At 42.6% G+C, this 19,247-nt stretch overlaps 1 protein-coding gene across 1 annotated transcript in view; it reads left to right on the forward strand.

The window, feature by feature from the left end:
• Window positions 1-19,247, forward strand: part of CCBE1 (collagen and calcium binding EGF domains 1) — a 97,982-nt gene that overhangs the window by 74,762 nt on the left and 3,973 nt on the right. Inside the window, exons 3-7 of the mRNA XM_086479991.1 lie at window positions 1,868-1,920; window positions 7,578-7,712; window positions 8,459-8,596; window positions 13,808-13,914; window positions 18,980-19,100. Coding sequence (XP_086336117.1) covers window positions 1,868-1,920; window positions 7,578-7,712; window positions 8,459-8,596; window positions 13,808-13,914; window positions 18,980-19,100 — 554 coding nt within the window. The remainder of the gene's footprint in view (window positions 1-1,867; window positions 1,921-7,577; window positions 7,713-8,458; window positions 8,597-13,807; window positions 13,915-18,979; window positions 19,101-19,247) is intronic.

Consider the following 19,247-nt stretch of genomic DNA (forward strand, 5'->3'; position numbering starts at 1 on the left):
CAGGAAAGCAGATAAAACCACAATTTAGCCATAAGAAAGCCAACAGGTCCAGCCAAAAGCCATGGCTGGCCAAGTTGAGAGGAGAGAGGCAGCTCCTGCAAGGTTCCCAGCAGGCGAGCCCTTACCCAGGAGCCGGCTGAAGTTTGCATTTGCTGCCACAAGCCACTCCAAGGGTGGGAGTCCTAAGGGTCCTAAGCCTGCAAGCAAATGCAAATTCCCAGGGAGAAGGGTACAAATGATGAAAGCTGGGGCTCCCTCTTTCTGGTTAGTTCTGGCTGCACAGCCCCACAAGTCAGCATCTCATGGCAGCGATGCCCTGCTCTCCTTTCCCATCTCCCAGCCCCCTCTCTAGCCAGGCTGTATCTTCCTATGAAAAGCAGCTACAAGCAAGCCTTTATCAGCCTCCCTTCTTCCACAGACAGGGGGAGATGAATGTGTACTTGGAAAGCCATCAGCATGGCTTGCAGCATATGAACAGCCTCCCCGATGCACCTTTGAACTCGTTCCTCCTGCATTTGTTTGTCTTGCAGATAAAACTTCACAGCAGTGTTTGGAGAAAAGTCTAATGAGGGACCACTGTTTGCATAACAAAGCAAAGCTTCCTCTTCAGATGTTCAACCTTCATTAAGCATAATTTATATTCCAGCTAATCTTTGGAAGAGGGTAAAATATGGAGCCAAAGTTTGTTTTTACATAGTTTGGAGTAATGCATTGTTTGTTTTAAGTGGCCAGTTGCAACTGATAGTTGATTTAAATTCATAATGATGATTTGTGATGGCTGCGTGTTGTCTAGGGGAGTGTTGTGTCTTTGACTGCCATGCCTTTAGCACTCTTCTGCGTCAGTTATTGAATTAAAGGGTAAGACCAAATGGATGATTTCCCAGTTTTGCAGATATTTCAGCATGTCCACAAGGCATGAAAAACTGTGAATTTGTAAAATACAGGGTTTTTTTCCCCTCAGACTCATGTAGACTTGATAAAATAGCACACTTAACAGCAGTTTGCTTCTCTTGCAGCAGTCCTGGTAGCAACCAACAAGAGACCCTTCGAAGGTCACCAGGTCCCTGCAGTGAGTAGCTCTCAGGGTGGTAAGGGACACAGCCATTTGTAATGGCTTCTCAGCACTGCTGGGAGTCCTGGTGACTTGATGTGGTTTGCTGCCTAGAAAGCAAACAAGCCGATATAGCTCAATGTCTAAATGTCATTACAGGCCAGTGTGTAAGAAACATTAATTTCTCAGCACTCAGACTTTGTTCATATCATAGACACACAAAAAATACCTGATCCTGTTGCCACCTCACTGCAGTTTTGTTCCCCTGCCTATATCCGATAGCCTCTCTTGCTCTGATTGAAACACCTAGTATATTTCACTTATCACCTTCCAGGTTTATTAAAAGATGAGAAATGAATGATAACATTTATCTTGTGTGTACTCCCCACTGAGACTTATCCCTTTCTGAAAGTTTACATTGTAATGATGGATGTTTGAAAACACCCTTCACCATATCATGAAAATTATGACCTGAGATGTGTATATGGACAGCACAGAGGTGTGCCACATCCTTTCAACACAACAGAGCTGGGTTTTCAGAAACTACTTGGGATGTTGACTGGGTCAGCTTTGGGGTACCCAGCTCCAGGGTCCTGAGGTGTCTGGCTGTGCTGTCATTTAAAATGCTTCATAGACTGAGTGGTGGGTTTCCATGTTGTGTTCTTTAATGCTGAGATACCTCCAACTGCAAAACTCAGTATCTGCATCTTGTTTGGTTCATCATATCCATGATCTACCCATGACTGCTTTTAAAGGCAGCACCAACCTTTAGAGAATATATTTATTTATTCATTTATTTATTTTATTGTTTTTCAGGAAAAAATGCTGTAAGGGTTATAAGTTTGTTCTTGGACAGTGCATCCCTGAAGGTATGTGATTTCACTATTCTTACCCCTTGTGTCCCCGTGCATTTGTCTTTCCCCATTTGCCCTGTTCACTCTGACAGTTTGGAAGAGCATCCTGATACAACTACAGTGTCGGCTGTATCTCAAGTGTCAGTGGGGGAACTGTTCCAAATAAATTGTTGGGAAAATGAAAAGATCAGCATCTTCCAAAAGTTTTGATTAGCATGCCAAGCCTTGACCTTCCCCTAAGTACACGTGGCTGCACATATCTTGTTCCATGACCTGCTGCAAACAGAGAGACGCATTCTGCTGTTGGCTAGGTATGTGGGGGCACTCTGTGCACCCAGGACCATACCTGTCCTTGCTGATGGCTTTCCCCATGTACCCCTTGGATCTGGCATAGCTGATTTGGCTTGTAAGTGCATGGGGAGGCTGACTAGGTGAGTTAGTCCTGCCTTTACCTATTCCTGTCAAAGACATCAGCAAGGGGAGAACATTGCCAAATGGTGTCTCTCTTCCACCAGTTTTCCTGGTTGTGGGCACAGCTTCCTTGTCACCAGGGGCAGAAGGAGACAGAGAATTACTTGGGGTAGTTCCCGCAGTAGTGAAAAGTGAACGATCCCCTCCTGGCAAGAGGGGAGCTGCCCATATGCTTTGCAAAGGCAGTACAGGGGTCCCAATGCTCAGAGGTTGCTGCAACAAGATCTTGTTTAGGAAAAGGCTGAGCTCTGCCTGCCTTAGCCTTGGGGGAGGCCTCTGTTGGGTCTACCTAGCCAATGGCTTCATGTGAGCAGTAGCAGTGTGACTTCTTCAGTCACTCCCACTGCGGTGCCCAATTTGGATGAAACTGGCGCTGAAGCTACAGGAGCAGAGGAACTGTCAGGCAGAAGCAAATAGCCAGAGACGACAAGCCAATAAACATTGTTTGCTCCAAAAAGCAGGTTAAAAAGTTGGTTTACGGTAACACATCCTTCTATTTATGACATATGGAAAGCCTCGAGTTGACCTGATCATTTTTTTCAGTTTGGAATGGTGATGTTTTGAAAAGAAAAGTGACAAATTAACATACTGGAGAGTCATCTGGTTTTTGAGTTACAGTCTCCAGCCAACAGGAATTATAACCAAACTCTGATTCTGCTGTGATTTTTAAAATTTGTATCTTCTTTGCTGCTGGCTGGAAACACTAGAACAATGGTTGCAAAAAAAAAAAAAAAAAAAAGAAAAAAAAGAAAGAAGGAAAAAAACCCCACATATTCTCCAAACAGGAACTGTGCATTTGCTTCTTCCTTGTGAAGAAACGGCCCACAGCACCAGCTCAAGTCCCAGGGAGCTGGGTGGGGTTTGGGTGAAATTGATGCTCACAAAGTGTTCCTCGTCCTGTGGTTTTGCAGTGAGTTTTGTCTCGGTGTGTGTGGCATGAGATGACAGCTCCAGTGCAAGATGGACACTTGGAGGAAGCGGTTGTGCTATGCTGTACAAGGCAGTTTTGTGTGTAGGAGGCAGAAGCCCTGAATCCCTTTGGGGTAGAAAGAAGCCAGGAGAGAAAGAAGCCACAGTCTGGCCTCCTACTTTCTTCTGGATTGTAACAATTTTATATAATTTATATATATATATGCTCATTATTCACTAAATATAATGGATATGGCAGGAGAAGTAATAGGAGCAAAAATAAAATGGAGAGCCATGGCAATAGATTATCTTAGGCTTCTAATTTTCATCTCTTGAGGTTTCAGGTGATTATGAAAGCAGCTTTTATTATCTACCCACTGACTTCACTTAATCCTGTCTATTAACTGCATTTCAGTAATCTGAGAGTTTCTGCCACTAATTGAATTTCTCTGCTGGCTGTGGCTTCTCTCCCTTTGTATCTCCATTCCCCCTTTTTCAGCTTGAACTATGTTTTACCTTGAACTTCAGAGGCCACAGCAATTGCTACATCTGAGACAATCTTGGGCCATTGGTATATGGATGAGGAACATGATTCAGTGAAGCACTCATTCCACTTTGTTACAAGACATCTCTAGGCTCTTCATGCATTATTTTGGCATAATCTTGACAGAGTAGCTGTATGAAATGCATATCTCAACACAGGCACATAAATACATTACAGAAGTGAGTTTATTAGGGCACATCTGCACCTTTTAATCCAGTACCAGCAAGTCAAAGCTGTGAGAAGTAGTTTCAGGCCTGTCTTCTCTGTGATGCAGAGAAGCCGATAGCAGTGGCTGCAGGGAGGAGGGTTGGGAGAGGGATAGACCCTCCCTTGTCCACCCTCTTACAGCTACCTCAGGAAGACACCAATCTCTTCCTTGGACAGCTGTTATTTAAACAGACTCTTTCCCAAAGGGCTGTCTCTTTGTCCATGTCCATCTTTGGTTTCTGTCCTGTTATTTCCTGTCTGCCCTTGAAAAGCAACAGAAATCAGTGCAGTCCAGTACAAGTCCATGCTCCCAGGTTCTGCATTTCATTTGCTTTGGACTCACCTTCTCATTCTGGGTTTCAGCTGCAGGAGCAGGAATCGATCCTCAGGAAACATCAAGGGGAGTTTGCTTTGTGTGTCTGATTCCCCTTGCAGCATTTCTTCCTGCTCCACTTGACCAGTGAGGCAGGTCAAAAAATTGCTCCTCACCCTTTTCTCCTGATTGATCTTCTTCTTTGCTTTGAAGACTCAAGGCTCCAAGTAGGTCCTGTCTCATGGTGTCACCAGGAGTAAAGCAGGTACAGATGTAGTCTGAAACACCTTCTTTTGGAGAGGACCCTCCCAACCACTGGTTTGTTACTTGAGTTTCTTGGCTGTGGACTAATTCTGAGCAAAATGCTCTATGATAGGCAAACATTAGTCAGCCTGCGCTTTTCTCAATAATGCTGTTTCAGAAATTTCCTTGGTACAACTTTCCGTGTTGCCATTCTTGAGTTGATTGAAATATACATAGAGACATTTGTTATTCTGCTTTGGGGTTTTTTTTGTATTTTCCTAAAGCCTGAAACAGCCCGATACTCACTGTGTGGCTTTGATTCATCCTCAAACTTGACTCTCAGGCTGGGCTGGCACAGAAGGGTCTTGAATGTGGGAGGGCATGTGCACACTTGCTTCTGCAGAGCACATGGAGGTGGTAAAGCAGCTTTTCCCCAATTTCATCCCAGTTGTAACAACTATTCCTGAGGGAGTCATACTACCTGGGACCAAAGCCCTGGCGATGCACAGTTCTGTGATGTGGGACCTGCCAAGAGCCGTTTTGTGGTTTGGGTTGACTGCGTGGGAACCACTAGCAGGGAGATTTCCACCTCCTGAATCCTCCCCTAGCTTTGCAGGAAAGTAAATGAAGCAATGGTCTTGATGGAGCTCTGCTAAGGTGGATGTGAAAACCGTATTTAAAGACTAGTTACATGAAATATGGCAAAAGAGAGACAATTAAAAAGAACTGGCATTGTTTAGTCTAGAGAAAAGGAGGCTGAGGGGAGACGTGACAGCAGTTTTTAGGTATGTGAAAACTCACTGCAAGTGGGAAAGTAAACTGTTCTTGAACAAGAAGAAGAGGACAGAAATAATGAGCTTAAATGGCTGTAAGGGAAGTTTGGATTGCCTGTGAGTTTCTATCTGCAAGGATATTTAATATTGGGAATAGACTGCATGGTGGGGCATCTCCATCCCTCAGGGATTTCTGGATACAGGTCAGATGAATGTCTATTAGGAAAGGTTTACACATAGCTAATCCTGCTTGTGGTGGGAGGTGGTCCCTTTCAGCGCTGTTTTTTCTGATTTTATTAGGGCACACTTATTCCTTGAAGCGCAGGGAGGACAGAGCTCATTTTGCCTCCACTCTGAATAGGCTGAACATGGCACAGGCCAAATCCAGTATCTGCATGGGCATGCCAGCTAAGGAGCAGGCACGTTCACCTCAGTGCTGGGCATACTAGCCTGTTCTCCAACTGGTTTTATTTCAGTGGAAGATGAAAATTGCAACTGTGTCCAGGAAAAATACCACTAGTGCTTTATATTTGGGACTATTTAGTAGTGCCAAATGTGATGTGAGTTTGCAGCCTCAGCATCACCTAAAAAGCCCAAACTAGCCCCCAAGTTGACTGTGTTTGAAGCCAAGGACCATGTTTTTCTTCATGCTTGCACAAGGACCTGCACCATTCAATCCTGATTACTGCTGGGGGTCCTGGCACTGCCATTCACCACTACAGCATTGTGGGCAGACTTCAAGAGTTAAAATCAACACAGTTGTGAAGTAAGAAGGAAAGAAAGGATGCCTACTATTCAAACGGTGACAAGCACAAGGCAGGAAGTGCTTGGCAGTGTTACAATAGTATTGTTTGGTCTAAGGGGCTCTGGTGTGACATACAGCAGCTTGTTAAGTCTCATTTGGTGCTTTTCTGTACCTTGGCACCCTGTCACTTTTACCTCCAGTGCTACACATATGCCCTATGTACTTTGTACAGCAAATGTGGTTTCATTTGCTTTACCATCTATTACTTTATTTTAATTGTTTGGAAAAATCATCATGCCCAGAGACGTCTGCTAGCCATTAGTGTGAGTCAATAATGAGTTTGGGGTTTAATTATTTTACACTGTATATATGGAAACACAGTGCATTGCTGAGAATTCAGTCAAGACACTTAGGTTTGGTTTAAATGTATTTTGTCTGGAGTACGAATAGGGTATTTCTGCTGTGGCCCCCCAGTACCCAGTCACTGGAGGGTCACAGTGACAACCATGTGGATGCTGTGTGCAGGATGATGCTCCTCTGGAATGATCACAGAAACTGCCACTTGCTTTGGCATAAAACCTGAACTTCAGCAGGGTTTGCCTGGGCTGGTTTTGAGACTAGGCTTCTTCAGCTCCTGTTTTCTCCTGGCAAATGTTCCTCACGGTGCTGTAAAGCCCTTGCAGCCACGACTGGGGCCTGCCCATTTCTCCTGAGCCCTGCCATCAGCCTCACGCCAGGGGTCAAATCCAGCCCCTGGCAGGGCAGGGATGCAGGTCAGACCTGTTTTGCTTTGGTGTCCATTCCCTGGACTTCAGCTCTGCTGCTGCATAGCAGTGAAATCAGAAACAGATTCGCCGTCCTTCAGGTTTCAAACTGGGACTTCAGTCTTTTGGCATTTCACTGACAAGCCCAGCCAGCTACTTACCATACCCCGATCTGCACATTGCTATTATTAAGAGTGATGATGGTTTTGTAACACTGTGTTCTTTGCTGGAAGGGTTATATCTGGCTTTGAGCAATTACTGTGTGATTTTAATTAACTTTTCCTTATGATATACTTTCTGCCTGGGTTTGACAGTTAGCTTCACAGTGTTTCACAGTATTCTGCATAGGAAATATTGCTACCAGCACTTTAAAGTTTGTGGAAGAAAACAGCAAAGAACTTTTAGGTAATTTAATATTTCTGTGAGAAGAATTCTTAAATTCTGCAAACTGGGAAAGGGACCCTTGCTTAAAATACAACTTTAAGAAAGTCTAACTACTGTAAAACTGTGTGATTAGCAATTACAATTTTACTATAATTCTTTGCTTATATCTCATGAATGTTTTATTTCTATGTTCCTTCAGTCCTTAGAAACAATGTTAACTCAACTTTATTTATTAGCAGAGAGGTGAAATATTTGCTGTCAAAGTATCATCCAGCTACCGCCATTGGTATTTTCCCTAATCATGTTTTTCTCTCTCTAGACTATGATGTCTGTGCTGAAGCTCCCTGCGAACAGCAGTGCACAGATAACTTTGGGAGAGTCTTATGTACTTGCTATCCTGGGTACCGCTATGACCGGGAGAGGCACAGGAACAGAGAGAAGCCTTATTGCCTGGGTGGGTAGAACTGCGTGTTGATCTCATCTCTGGTTAATGATGTATCCTGCTCTCTCAGGTCTTTTAGGAGTCAGTTTAGATCCGAAACCTTTCTTATTCTTATTAGTATTACAGAAGAAATATGGGGTTTAACTGTGTTAAGGATTGGTTCCTAGAAATAAGAGATCTAAATCCCCCTGAAATTATTAGAAGGTAGTACCTAAAATGAGACATAAGCACCCAAACACTTTGAAGTGTTGGGCTGTTGTAATTTTTCGATTAATAATCCCTCCTGCATGTTTCGAGATAAATTTGGGGGTTTAGCCTGAGATGAGGGACATGATTCTAACAGTAACCCTCAAAGCACTATAACTGGGCCTAATTATGAAAATAAATCCTTGGGGTTTGATTCAGATGGCTAGTATCTCATTCAGGACTGATTACTTACATGTGGTCCTTGTGTGATGAGTCCTGCCCTGCCCTGCATGATTTGCTGTGCCAGGGAGCCAAGGTTTGCAGGATCGAGCGTTGCTTGTGAGCTTTTCAAAGCAAAGACATGGTCAAGTAATGATCACCAGTAAAAAGCCAGGTATGTTAATAATAATAGTGCAGTTTGCACAGAGCTCCAGCCCAAAGCACCAGCAGTGCTGCAGTTATTCATTCAGTTAACCATAAAATCTCCTGATACCTTTAAAGGAAGTCTTTAATTGTATTTGAGGTCTGAAACCTCCAGCTTTAGGACATTTTGAACTCTTGCTCCTCTCCAGATATTGACGAGTGTGCCACGAGCAATGGGACGCTGTGCTCTCAGATCTGCGTCAACACCGTGGGCAGTTACAGGTGTGAGTGTCACGAAGGCTATACCCGGGAGGAGGATGGCAAGACGTGCACCAAAGGAGATAAAGGTATATGCTGGTGGGGGTTAAAGTTCCTGGGCCAAATTGCCATCTAAAAGGTCGATCAGTCATAAAGAGGAACTGCTCCCTACACTTGGAGCTGGGGTTCCGAAGCTGGGATGTAGCTGATGCTTCTGGAGAGGCCGGGTTGTTCACTGGACACCTGAGCGCCTGTGAAGCAGTCTTGCCGCATGCTCTCCTCCTCTCTGGTTTGTGAGGTGTGCACATGGAGCAGTAAATCAGTAGTCACACCTATAAAGAAAGAGCATAAGTACATTGAAGGATGTAGAAAACATCTTCCCCTGGAAAGGCAGAGCAGCTGAATGGTGAGACTTGCCATTAGCTTCAGTCAGATCATTTCTGCTGGATCCATCTGCTAAAAGCCATATTTTGCTTCCATACCAACCTGTATCATCCCTAGTTTGTGGCCAGAGCTCAGGAGACATAGGAAAAAAAATTGCCAGATGATGACCCTTTATAAACCTTCATTAATTTAATCTGTTAATTAAATTAATTTCAGTAACTTTAATTTGTATTTACACGCCTACATCTGAGATTAACAAATAGCCCTGGGTTGGGTGGTTAGTGCCTTGGGGTGCTCAGAGGCTTAGAAAAGGTGTGCCTGGGAATTCCACACACTTTTCAAGCATTGCTTAAATCCATTGCTAAATTACATTGAGTAACACTGACTTCTACTGACCTGCAGTTAGTCTGTGTGTCTCGTGACTGTGGTCAGATTTTTTTCTCTTTTTTAATGCAAATATTATGTGATGGGAGAGGGGTTGTTCTTGCTTTTCACTGTTGGCTTCAAAGTATGTATGTGTGCTGTGTATAAATGATTTTAAAATTTTTTACCTCATCCTAGTTATTAAATTACAGCATTTAGAGTAGTGCAGATTCGGTACCGATACACCAATTTAAAAAGAAAGGAGGAAGGGAACAACCTGTGCTCTGGGAAAAGAAAAAAACCAACCCCTTTTGATGGGTGGCGACTTAGCACAAGTTCATCAATTAATGCCTGAACACATGTGTGTCACTGGGTGCTCCAAATCCCGCTGCACAGCCAGAGCAATTTATAATTTTGATTTTCCTCTGAAAATGTATGACTGGAGCCACTCCATTAACTTGAATTGTTCCTTGTAGTTTTCAATTATTTTTTTTTCCTTGTAAGTGTGGGGTGTCATAAAGGAAAGAGAGATAATCTATATAATCACCTTGCAAATAGTTTTTTTAGTTAACTTTTCCTCTGGCTAGTTCAAATTTCCTGACAAAATAATGTCCAAAGAATTAAGGATAACCAACCATTCAAAATATTCAAGGTGGTGGAAATATTTGTAATATTTGAAAAACACCAATTTTACATTGAATGTACGTGGCACAGGAAAATGTCAGTTCCAGTAGTTAATCTGGAATGAAATACGCACCATCTCTGAAGACATTTCCCAAATCAGCTGCGAGAAGCAGAGAAGGCTACTTTCTGCTCTGTTACCCCGTGGTACTCCAAGTTATGTTACTAATTGCCAGACCTCTGGTGCAAATAAAAGAGGAGCTGGCCATCGCTATTTCACAGGGCTTGTGTCCGTAACTCGTCCCAGAGAAAACCAAGTTTTTCACGAGGAACAGGCTGTAGCGACACACCACCCCGTGGTCAGCCCCAGCCCTGCACTGCCCCGGAGACCACCGCATCCATGCTGGAATGACTTCCTAATAAACAGATGATTTACTTTTCATGGTAGCTTGAACACTTAAATTTTATTTTAAAATTTAGTGTGAGAGACATGAAAACACAGGTTTCCCTCTTCAGCTCTAACCATGTTGAATGTTTCCCGGGAGATAGTATTCACATTTTCATCAAGCCATGCCTGAAGGCTGCAATCCAAACCCTTTTTTGGCTCTACAAGTGGGCTTGACAGAGAGCTTTGAGTTTGTTAGCAGGCACAAGAATAGGGAGCATTTTTCCTGCATCCACAGTCATGTTGCATTTGACAGAGACAATAAAGCTACCCGTGCAGAAGTAGGCAAATGAAACCATCTCAGCAGGCTGAGCCCAGATAATACAACACAGATGATCAACTTAACTCCATGCAAAGACCGCCCACGGCACAGCTCCCCGCAGAGCTCTCCCCTGCCAGCATCTCCTTCTCTTCCAGCATCAGCAAGACAGAGTCTTCAGGCATATGCAAAGAAAACACATCACTCCCTTGAGCAGATCTCTTATCAAAAGGCGCCACGGGGCTCACCGGTGCCTCACCAAGATGAAAGGACCCCTGTCAGGACAGCAACGTCATGCATGAGCTAGACTTCTTGCTTTGGAAAGCCTTCATAAAACAGGGGTTTAAGCCTTCTCTGAAATAATTTTAGTTTCTTAGTGTAGGTCTGTGCAATGGAAACAGGCTATATAAGTGCCTTGCTCAATGCTGGCCAAACTGACCCTGGTAGGTGACCTCCGTTTCTGCACTGCGCATGGGTGGCTCCGTATAATTACTTCCTGCCCCTCTGGCCTGTCCTAGGTGGCTTCTGGCTTGATCCATGCTTTATTCTGGCTTTATTTGTAGTTTGGTCCTGATAAAGGATCAGATGGGGGTACAGCGAATATTTGATGGATGACTCCTTCCCTGGGCAAATCATCACCTCTGTCTGGTATGAGTTAGGGGGATTCCACCTCTCTCCTGGGACGCAGCTCACACTTGCTTATATGACGCTGTTGGACTTCTTCCTCCGACAAGTCAATCCAACTGGATTTGCAGAAATCTCACTGGTATGATATTTCCAAACATTAGCTGACACACCCCCCCCCCCCCCATTCATCTCCATGGATTGTCACAGCCCTGTTTTATCTATACTTGTCAGCCTCGTGTGCCACATCCTTCTGAAAGATAAACTGGATTTTATAATGAAACACAAGGCCAAATTCACCGCTTCTTAATCTGCACGTAATTCCACTGATTGTAGTGGGATTGCATGAGGTTTCAAATAGCAGAGGCTCTGGCAGTTTCTCCCTGTGACTGTATGTTGCTTTCAGCAACATTTCTTAACACAATATGAGGGAACTCATTTGGTAAGATAGCTATTAAAAGAAGTTTTGGTTAAGACTGGTAACAAACCCAAACTTTATTGGAGTTTGAAAAAAAAAAGGCATTTTTTCTAATGCTTCTATATATGTGCATCTGTAAATCCTACACAGGTCCAAAAGTGGACATGTCAAAACATTGCTTTTTTTAAAGGAAGCTTAAAAATTGAAGATGGAGGAGGAACTCCATGAGGGAGCCACAATACTGACCTGTCATCAAGAGAAAACTTACCTTGCAGAAATATCAAGAGATGTCTTGATTACAGCATATCAGTTCTTTGTTAAGGGGAAAAAAACCCTGCATGGTGCAGATTCTTCGGTCTATCAGAGAAAGGCTTATGGGCGAAGAGACTTTGGAAGGCACTGAAGGCAAATTTATTAGCATTAGAAAAAGAGCACTGAGGAAGGAAACCAGCAGATGCTGTGTATTTAGGTATCTTCAGACAAAGGCTGGAGTCCCTCTGGGAGGTGTTGTGGCCAAATAGTGTTGAAGCCAGCATAGCTGCGATTTCCTGACATTCTATGATGTGTTATGTAGAGTTCTTCGAAAAAACCCAAGTACTACCTTTTGGCCTTAACTCTTTGAACCATCTGAACACTGTACAGAAAGCTCTTCAGGTATTGCTAAGTTGTGTGCTATCAGGAAGGGCTGGGAAGCTCAAACAGCAGTGTGCTTACTGCCATAAAAATGTTAAGTAATTTGTGTATTACTGTAATGCCACTGGACTGCAGTTGTGGGAGCAGGCAGTTGATGAGCAGGGAAAAACCCCAAGCCTTTGCCTCCTAATCTTCTGATCACTTCAGTGCTAATACCAGGCTTAATGCTGCTGGTCACCTCAGCACCCTTCCCTTACAACCCTCTCCTACCTCATTACAAAGTAAGAGAAATAAATCTTTGTCTTCCAAAAACAAGCATACCTGACGTGGTATTACATCCAATGGACTAAATGTATCAAAAATCAGTTTTTCTTAAATTTGTGTGTTGGTGGTCCATAGATGACCATCTGATGGATGCAATATTCCTTATTGAACCCTGCAAACATTGAAAGTGAAGTACCACGTAATATCTTTAGTATTAGAAACTTCTGTTTTTATTTAAAATGATGCAGATGTTTTCAAAATCAATACAAATTTCTGAAAAGATGAAGGACATTAAGAGTGTGTGTCCAATATATATGTATTGGAGAAGTATAACACAATAGCTAAGCGCTTCGTAGTTGTTCCTTTTTGAAGATTTTGAAGATTTGCTGACTTTAACCAGGAGCACCTGCAGAGTTTTCCCATTATGGGACATGCTCTGAAAGGTCAGTTTTCAAAGGTGTCCAATAACCCTTCCAGGTAACATCGTACAAGGCCACATATGACATGCAGAGCCTCAATACACTTGATGTTTCTCAACAACTATATGTGGAAGGAAAAAAGCTCACCTAGAGTTTGCCAGTATGTGTCACCCTATGTTTTGCAAACCATATTTGTCATTGTGTTAAAACAATGCTTGTTTGCGATGCAGAAGTGCTTCACTGAGTATGGGACTGGGAAAAGGACAAAAATAACATTTGTGATATCTCTTACAGTTTGAATCATTTAATGGATTCTTGAAAAGATCCCATTCATGCGTAGTATCAACAGGTGTGACCCTTTCTCTTGTGTGGATTTAAATCCCTGTCATTAATCTCAGTCCCCATCTCTGCTCAGGCTGATTGCATCGCATGGAGGAATAACTGGCGATGATAAAGAGCAGTTTGGGCAAAGTGAATGAAATTAACATATTGTGAGGGATTTTACTGTAATTTATAGCATATGAAAATTTGCCCTTCAGGGGACTGTAAATCAGTTCAGATCTATAGGGTTAGTCTACCCTAAACACAAAGATAAAAGAAGGGGTGTAACCTTTTCCAGGTATTAAAAAAAGAAATTCTTTGGGGACTGTTAACTGGAAACAGCTGCTTTAAAAATGAGCTCAGAGTCGTCCCTGCAAAGTTTCTCAGCCTTACATAGCAATTCACAGTCAAAGCACTAATAATGGCAAGATTCTCTTCTCTTTTCACAGTCTGGGGAAATGTAACAACCTTCAAGTTGCTTTTGCAATCGCTTTATGAATTTCTTTCCTTTGGATCTTTATATTTATATTGGAAACCACTTCCTTTCAGCTGGGCTTCCTGAGAAATCCGAAAATGTGGCAAAACCAGGGACATGCTGTGCCTCTTGTAAGGAATTTCATCAAATAAAGCAGACAGTTTTACAACTGAAGCAAAAGGTATGAACACTGATCAGCCATGTCTTCAGCGAACCTGCATGTTTTATGAAAACTGAGGTTAAATTTAAGTGTTTTGAGCTGTCACTGCCATGTGGCTCTTGTGCCCATAAAGATGATGGAAATATATTTAAAATCATGTAGGAACGGCATCTCTTCCTTATGCTTCTGTATTGCTTGTAAGCAGATTGCTAACCAAGCTCGTGGAGCTGCGTTACCAAGCTCGTGGTAACAGAGTCTGGCAAACGCCCATCCCAGTCGGAGCCCAGGTTTCTTGGCAATCTGTGCTAGCCTCAGCTTTTCATTCATTCTGAATGCACAGGATTTTGGACTCGATCCACCTTTAGTCTAAGCAAGTGCAATACAATCTGCAGATGGCGGAACACGGGAGAACATGATTTTACGTTAATAGGGTATTGATACAGGATTCTTGCCAAATAGAAGCCGTGTGGCTAAACAAAAACATCACTAGCTTTGATTTTTTTAAAAAGAAAACCCCTCAGCCCTAACCTTTTTTATTTTTTTTTATTTTCACCTGTGTCCTTCCTGCAATAATGCACTTCAAAACTTCCCCTGGCCTTTAATTGCTCCTATATGTGGCCTCCTTTTGCACTTGAGTAGGACTGAAATAACCCAGAGACCCAGGCTAGAATTTGAAGAGCCAAGGGCAGGGATGCAGATGTAATGCCTTTTCTAGTGACATCTCCTCTGAACATTCAGATTCTCTCAAATTGAAATGTTCTGCAGGAATATTCTCAGCAATTCATGTTGACAGGCTGTAATTATTTCACATAGGGTGCTCATTTAATTTCATTGTGTCAAAATACAATTTGGTGTATTCTTTTGTGCATTTAATGATATTCATTCAATGTAATTTATATTGGGAAGAAAGAAATCTGCTTCACTAAAATGAAATACACTGAGGTTAGAGACACTCTTTATCTCAAAAATCTCAAAATGTCATGTTTTCCTTCTGAATCAGCATGAAGACAAATGTGGAAGTGACAGAATTTCAAACAAACAGTAGCAGACAGGTTAAAAAAGGATCTGTGCCTTTGAGTGGCTGCTTGTCCAGCCGTGGTCCATGATGCTGAGCAGGCTCACACTGACCTCCAGGGGGGGGATCTGGGGTCACAGTTGGCCAAGTCATTTGCTGCAAGAATTGATGGAGAACAATGGCATGGATTAGTGGAAAGCTTTCTGTTTCTAACTTCCACTGTTAGGTGCCTGTGTTCAAAACTCACTCCTACAAAAATAAGACCATTGATACCTGTTACAGTAGGCACTTGTACAGTAGCTGTGGCCAAACTAAGCAGCTCACTCTTGCCTCATAGCTAAGTCATGTCACGGTCCATAGCCTAAATTTTCCCCAAGTATCCTCCTAGGGGAACTTGATCTATTTGGCATCCTCAAAGGGAACCCACTGGGTTGTGCCTCACACAGACAGAGTTGGAAGAGATGCTCCCCCTGACACCCTCAGCATTTTTCACCCCCCAGAGAGGAAAGCTTTTGTCCACGCTGAGAGGACATCTGGCTTCATGCTGCTTCTCTGTCCAGGGAGAGAGGAATCCTCATGTTTCACCAGCCACTCCTCGTGGCCAAGTTCTGGAGAGGACGTCTCTCCATATCTGTGGTTGAAGCTGTTCTGTTTTGTACAGAAAATATAATTTCTGTCTGCCAGAGAGACAGTTTATGGGAATAAGTCTTCAGTCTTGTGGTTAAGACTTTCAGATTTTATGAACTTTATGCAAAATTAGTTTAGCAGAACAGCCTGTGAAGGATCCAATCCAGCAAACCCTACAACTGGGAACTGGGGTATGATTTTGGGAGTGGAAGGTGTCGTTTTGTGTCTTCTTAGGAAAGGATAGGGATGAAGTCAAGCCCTGCTGGTGATGGCATCAATACCTTTTTGGAGGACTTCAACATCCATTCCAGATCCAGAACAGAATAGTTCCAGGATCAAGAACAGAAAGTCACCTTGCATGGTCATCCAGTGGGATGCGCTGTCCCGAGGTACTAGGGGGCAGTCTTTGGATGATCTTGGTTGATCTCAGACCTTGCCAGAAAGAAGGACAGTGGAAAGATGAAAAACTGGGGGAAAGATATCTGACATGCTGACACACAGCCAACAATTTTTTAAAAATCAAGCTGGATCCTATTGCACAGATGTGTTTAAACATCTTAATTAGAAAGCCATGTTCCACATCACTCCTGTCAAGCACTGTCAAAGTCATCAAAACCACAGATCTCCTAGAAACTACCCAAAACTCCAGATGCAACATGCAACACAGCATATGGAAGTTTTGTTTCTAGTGCTGTCTTTCTTTAAAATTTACCCTTGCTAATATTTGCACGCACATGGAAAAAAAATTATTTTCCAAGGGCCATTAGGATTTGGAGCTGTGGATGGAGAAAGCCAAGGTCACCCTGGACCAGGATCCCGGTTCAGTTAAAAGGTGAAATAGAAATTGGGCCAGTGAGTATAGCCAATCCCTAAAAGGATGTGAGTCAACATCAAAAACACATGGTTTGGCCCCAGTGTATGTAACAACCACTTTCTGGCCAGAATATATCAGAGCAGTGAGCTAGACCAGAGCCTGGGTATTTTGGCACTCCCAGTGTATGCCTCAAGTCCAGCTGACTCAGTGGGGAAGCATCTGTAGATGCTTTCACAGCAGCTATGTGTTGTTTTTTTTTAACTTACTAAGTTGTTACAACAGCCTTGCTGGCTGGAACAAGTCAATATTTAAGCAACAGAAAAGAATACACTTCCAAATCCTCTTCGTGAGGAGTCTTCACCACTACATGCATATTTTTACTTCAGGCTGGCCATTTGCCATATAACCTGAAGAGTATTCATGGCAGGGACTATATACTAAGGGTTGTCCACTTATCAGCTGGGTAGGTAGGATCTGGTTCAGAAATTTAGGTACTACCTCTAAACAGGACATCAACTAATCTGTCACTCAACTGCGGCCACCACTAAGGAGAAACACTTACTGATGACACTGAAAATATTCTCACAAAAACTGCCTGAAAATATAATGCTCTCAGGTAGTCAAAAGATTAAACTCTAAGTCTCGGTTTTAGCATGGCAGTGTTGGCACTGCAGAGCCCTTGGTTGATTTGTGTCCCACAGTAGAAGCTTTGTAGCATGATGGTCCTTGCAACCTTCCATTTGTATCCAGTCAGGACAGGGTGGACACACCTCCCAGAAACAAAACTTTGCAGTGTGCTGACCAGAGCTGGCCAGTGGACCTCCGTGTGCTGGTCCCTGGCCGGTATGGTTATGAGAGCCCCCAGCTACTGCATTTTCCTCTTCATCCCCATGTGTATGGGGCTGTGATCTGTGGAGCAGCCCTTTATCTTCAGCAGTCCCACACTTTGGTCTGTGTTGCAATGGCTGGAATGTTGGCTGAGAAAGCTGCAGGGTCATTGATAAACAAAGCAGATGTTTTTCTTTGGAAAACAAGATGACAGCCCACCCCAGAGCAGCAGGCCTACTGGATCCCCATTTTCTATGTGAGCAGATTCATAGGAGTAAGCACATAAGAAACACCATGTGGGGCTTCTGTGAAGCACTGACCTCATCCAGCCACTGATTTCTGTGGGCATGGAGTAAATCTACAAAATTCTTGTAAGACTTACATCATGTCATTTAATTTGCCTTTAGTGCAGTCATCTTGTCTTTGGAACCATAATGCTCTCCAAAACTTAGATCACAAATGGCTGATAAATCCTTGTATTCCTGCCATCATATTTTGAAGTCCAGTCTGAAAAATCAAACTGGTGTTTCAGAAATGCCACCAGGAACTGTCTCAGTATTTCTAAATTTTTTTTTCTCACTTTTGCTTCCTTAAGAACTGTTCTGTGCATCCAATCCCAAACTGCAAGCAGCATGGGCTTTCCTTAAAGTGCATTCCTTAAGTAATAACTTGTTTGCCAAAAGAAATTTGCCTAGTTATATCATGTACTGAAAGTGTATAGCATTATTTTCTTTTTCTGGGTTACAAACATTAGGTTTGCTCTAAGGGCAGGAGGGTGTATATCAAATAATTACAGAAACAAGTAGGAGTCTTGAGAACAGTCCAGTGCAGGGAATTCCAAATAGCTGGTTAAAAGCATTATCAGATAGCAGGAGTCATCATGTATTTTATTTAATGCAGATCTCCCACACAAATGTTGCAGATTCCAGCATCAAATTATCCAGTGAGCCAAATTCATTCAGGGAGCAACATAGTTGACCCAAGGATAGATCTGCCCTGGTATTGCTGAAATAGCTCTTCAGTTCCGTTTGGCAGAGCAAAATTCCCAACTCTACACGCAGCCACTCACTGATAATAAATTTCTTTCCTCACTGCAGATCAGCCTTCTGTCTTGTCAGCTCCCTTCAGCTCCATATTCAGACACTGAATATTTGCAGAATATTTCTAAATATGTTTAATTATTAAATATAGTCAATATGGGCAGATTAATGTGTCATGGATAATTAAACATCTGATGTACTGGATAATGACATTTTAAACTATAGTGTGCAATTCTCCTTACATTCTCACTTACTTTAGCTTTGTGTCTCTATGCAAAGCAGATCCAAACATCTGTCAGGTTAAATAGTATGGTTACAGGGCCAGATCCATAAGGACTTGGGGCAGTCATTGAAAAGTTAGTGGCTTATGCAGCAATTGAGAACTTATATATCTGAGCAAATGTTGCCCTGAGAAAGGGCAGTAAATTAATAGAGAAAACTTCAAATAAGGAAAAATAGGTTTCCTGAGAAGATCCAAGCAATTATGACACTTAAGTTTTTGACAACTTCTTGCTGTATCTCTCCTGAATTTCTTCTGCCCTCCATTTGTATTGACTTGCAGTATTTGCACAGTGACTTGAAATGCGAACAGCTTCACACAGTAACATTTTTTTCTGATGATTTCATTGAAGGACACAATGAAACATTTTATGTTTTCCTGAAGTACTTAAATATGCTGTTTGTCCATATGAAAGCTTAACCAAGAATGTAATTTATCCAGCTGAACAATGAAGGGCTTACAGTGGTTTTTGGTTTTGGCAGGTTGCTTTGCTACCAAATAATGCTGCTGATCTTAGCAAGCAAATCACTGGTGAAAAAGTGCTTGCATCTAATGCATATATCCCTGGCCCCCCAGGCCAGCCTGGCCAACAAGGCCCTCCAGGTAAGATACAGACCAGAGGGATGTGAATGTCCAGTAGTACTATGAATAGAAGTAATAAGCTTCAGTCTTGCAGTATGATAAGATTTCATGTGTTTCATATTTTGATTGCTATTATTATATTTGCATTTGTGCTGTATTTAAAAGGAA

The sequence above is a fragment of the Leptosomus discolor genome, chromosome Z (genome assembly GCF_034619465.1).
Source record: "Leptosomus discolor isolate bLepDis1 chromosome Z, bLepDis1.hap2, whole genome shotgun sequence".
In the NCBI taxonomy this organism is placed as follows: domain Eukaryota; kingdom Metazoa; phylum Chordata; class Aves; order Leptosomiformes; family Leptosomidae; genus Leptosomus; species Leptosomus discolor.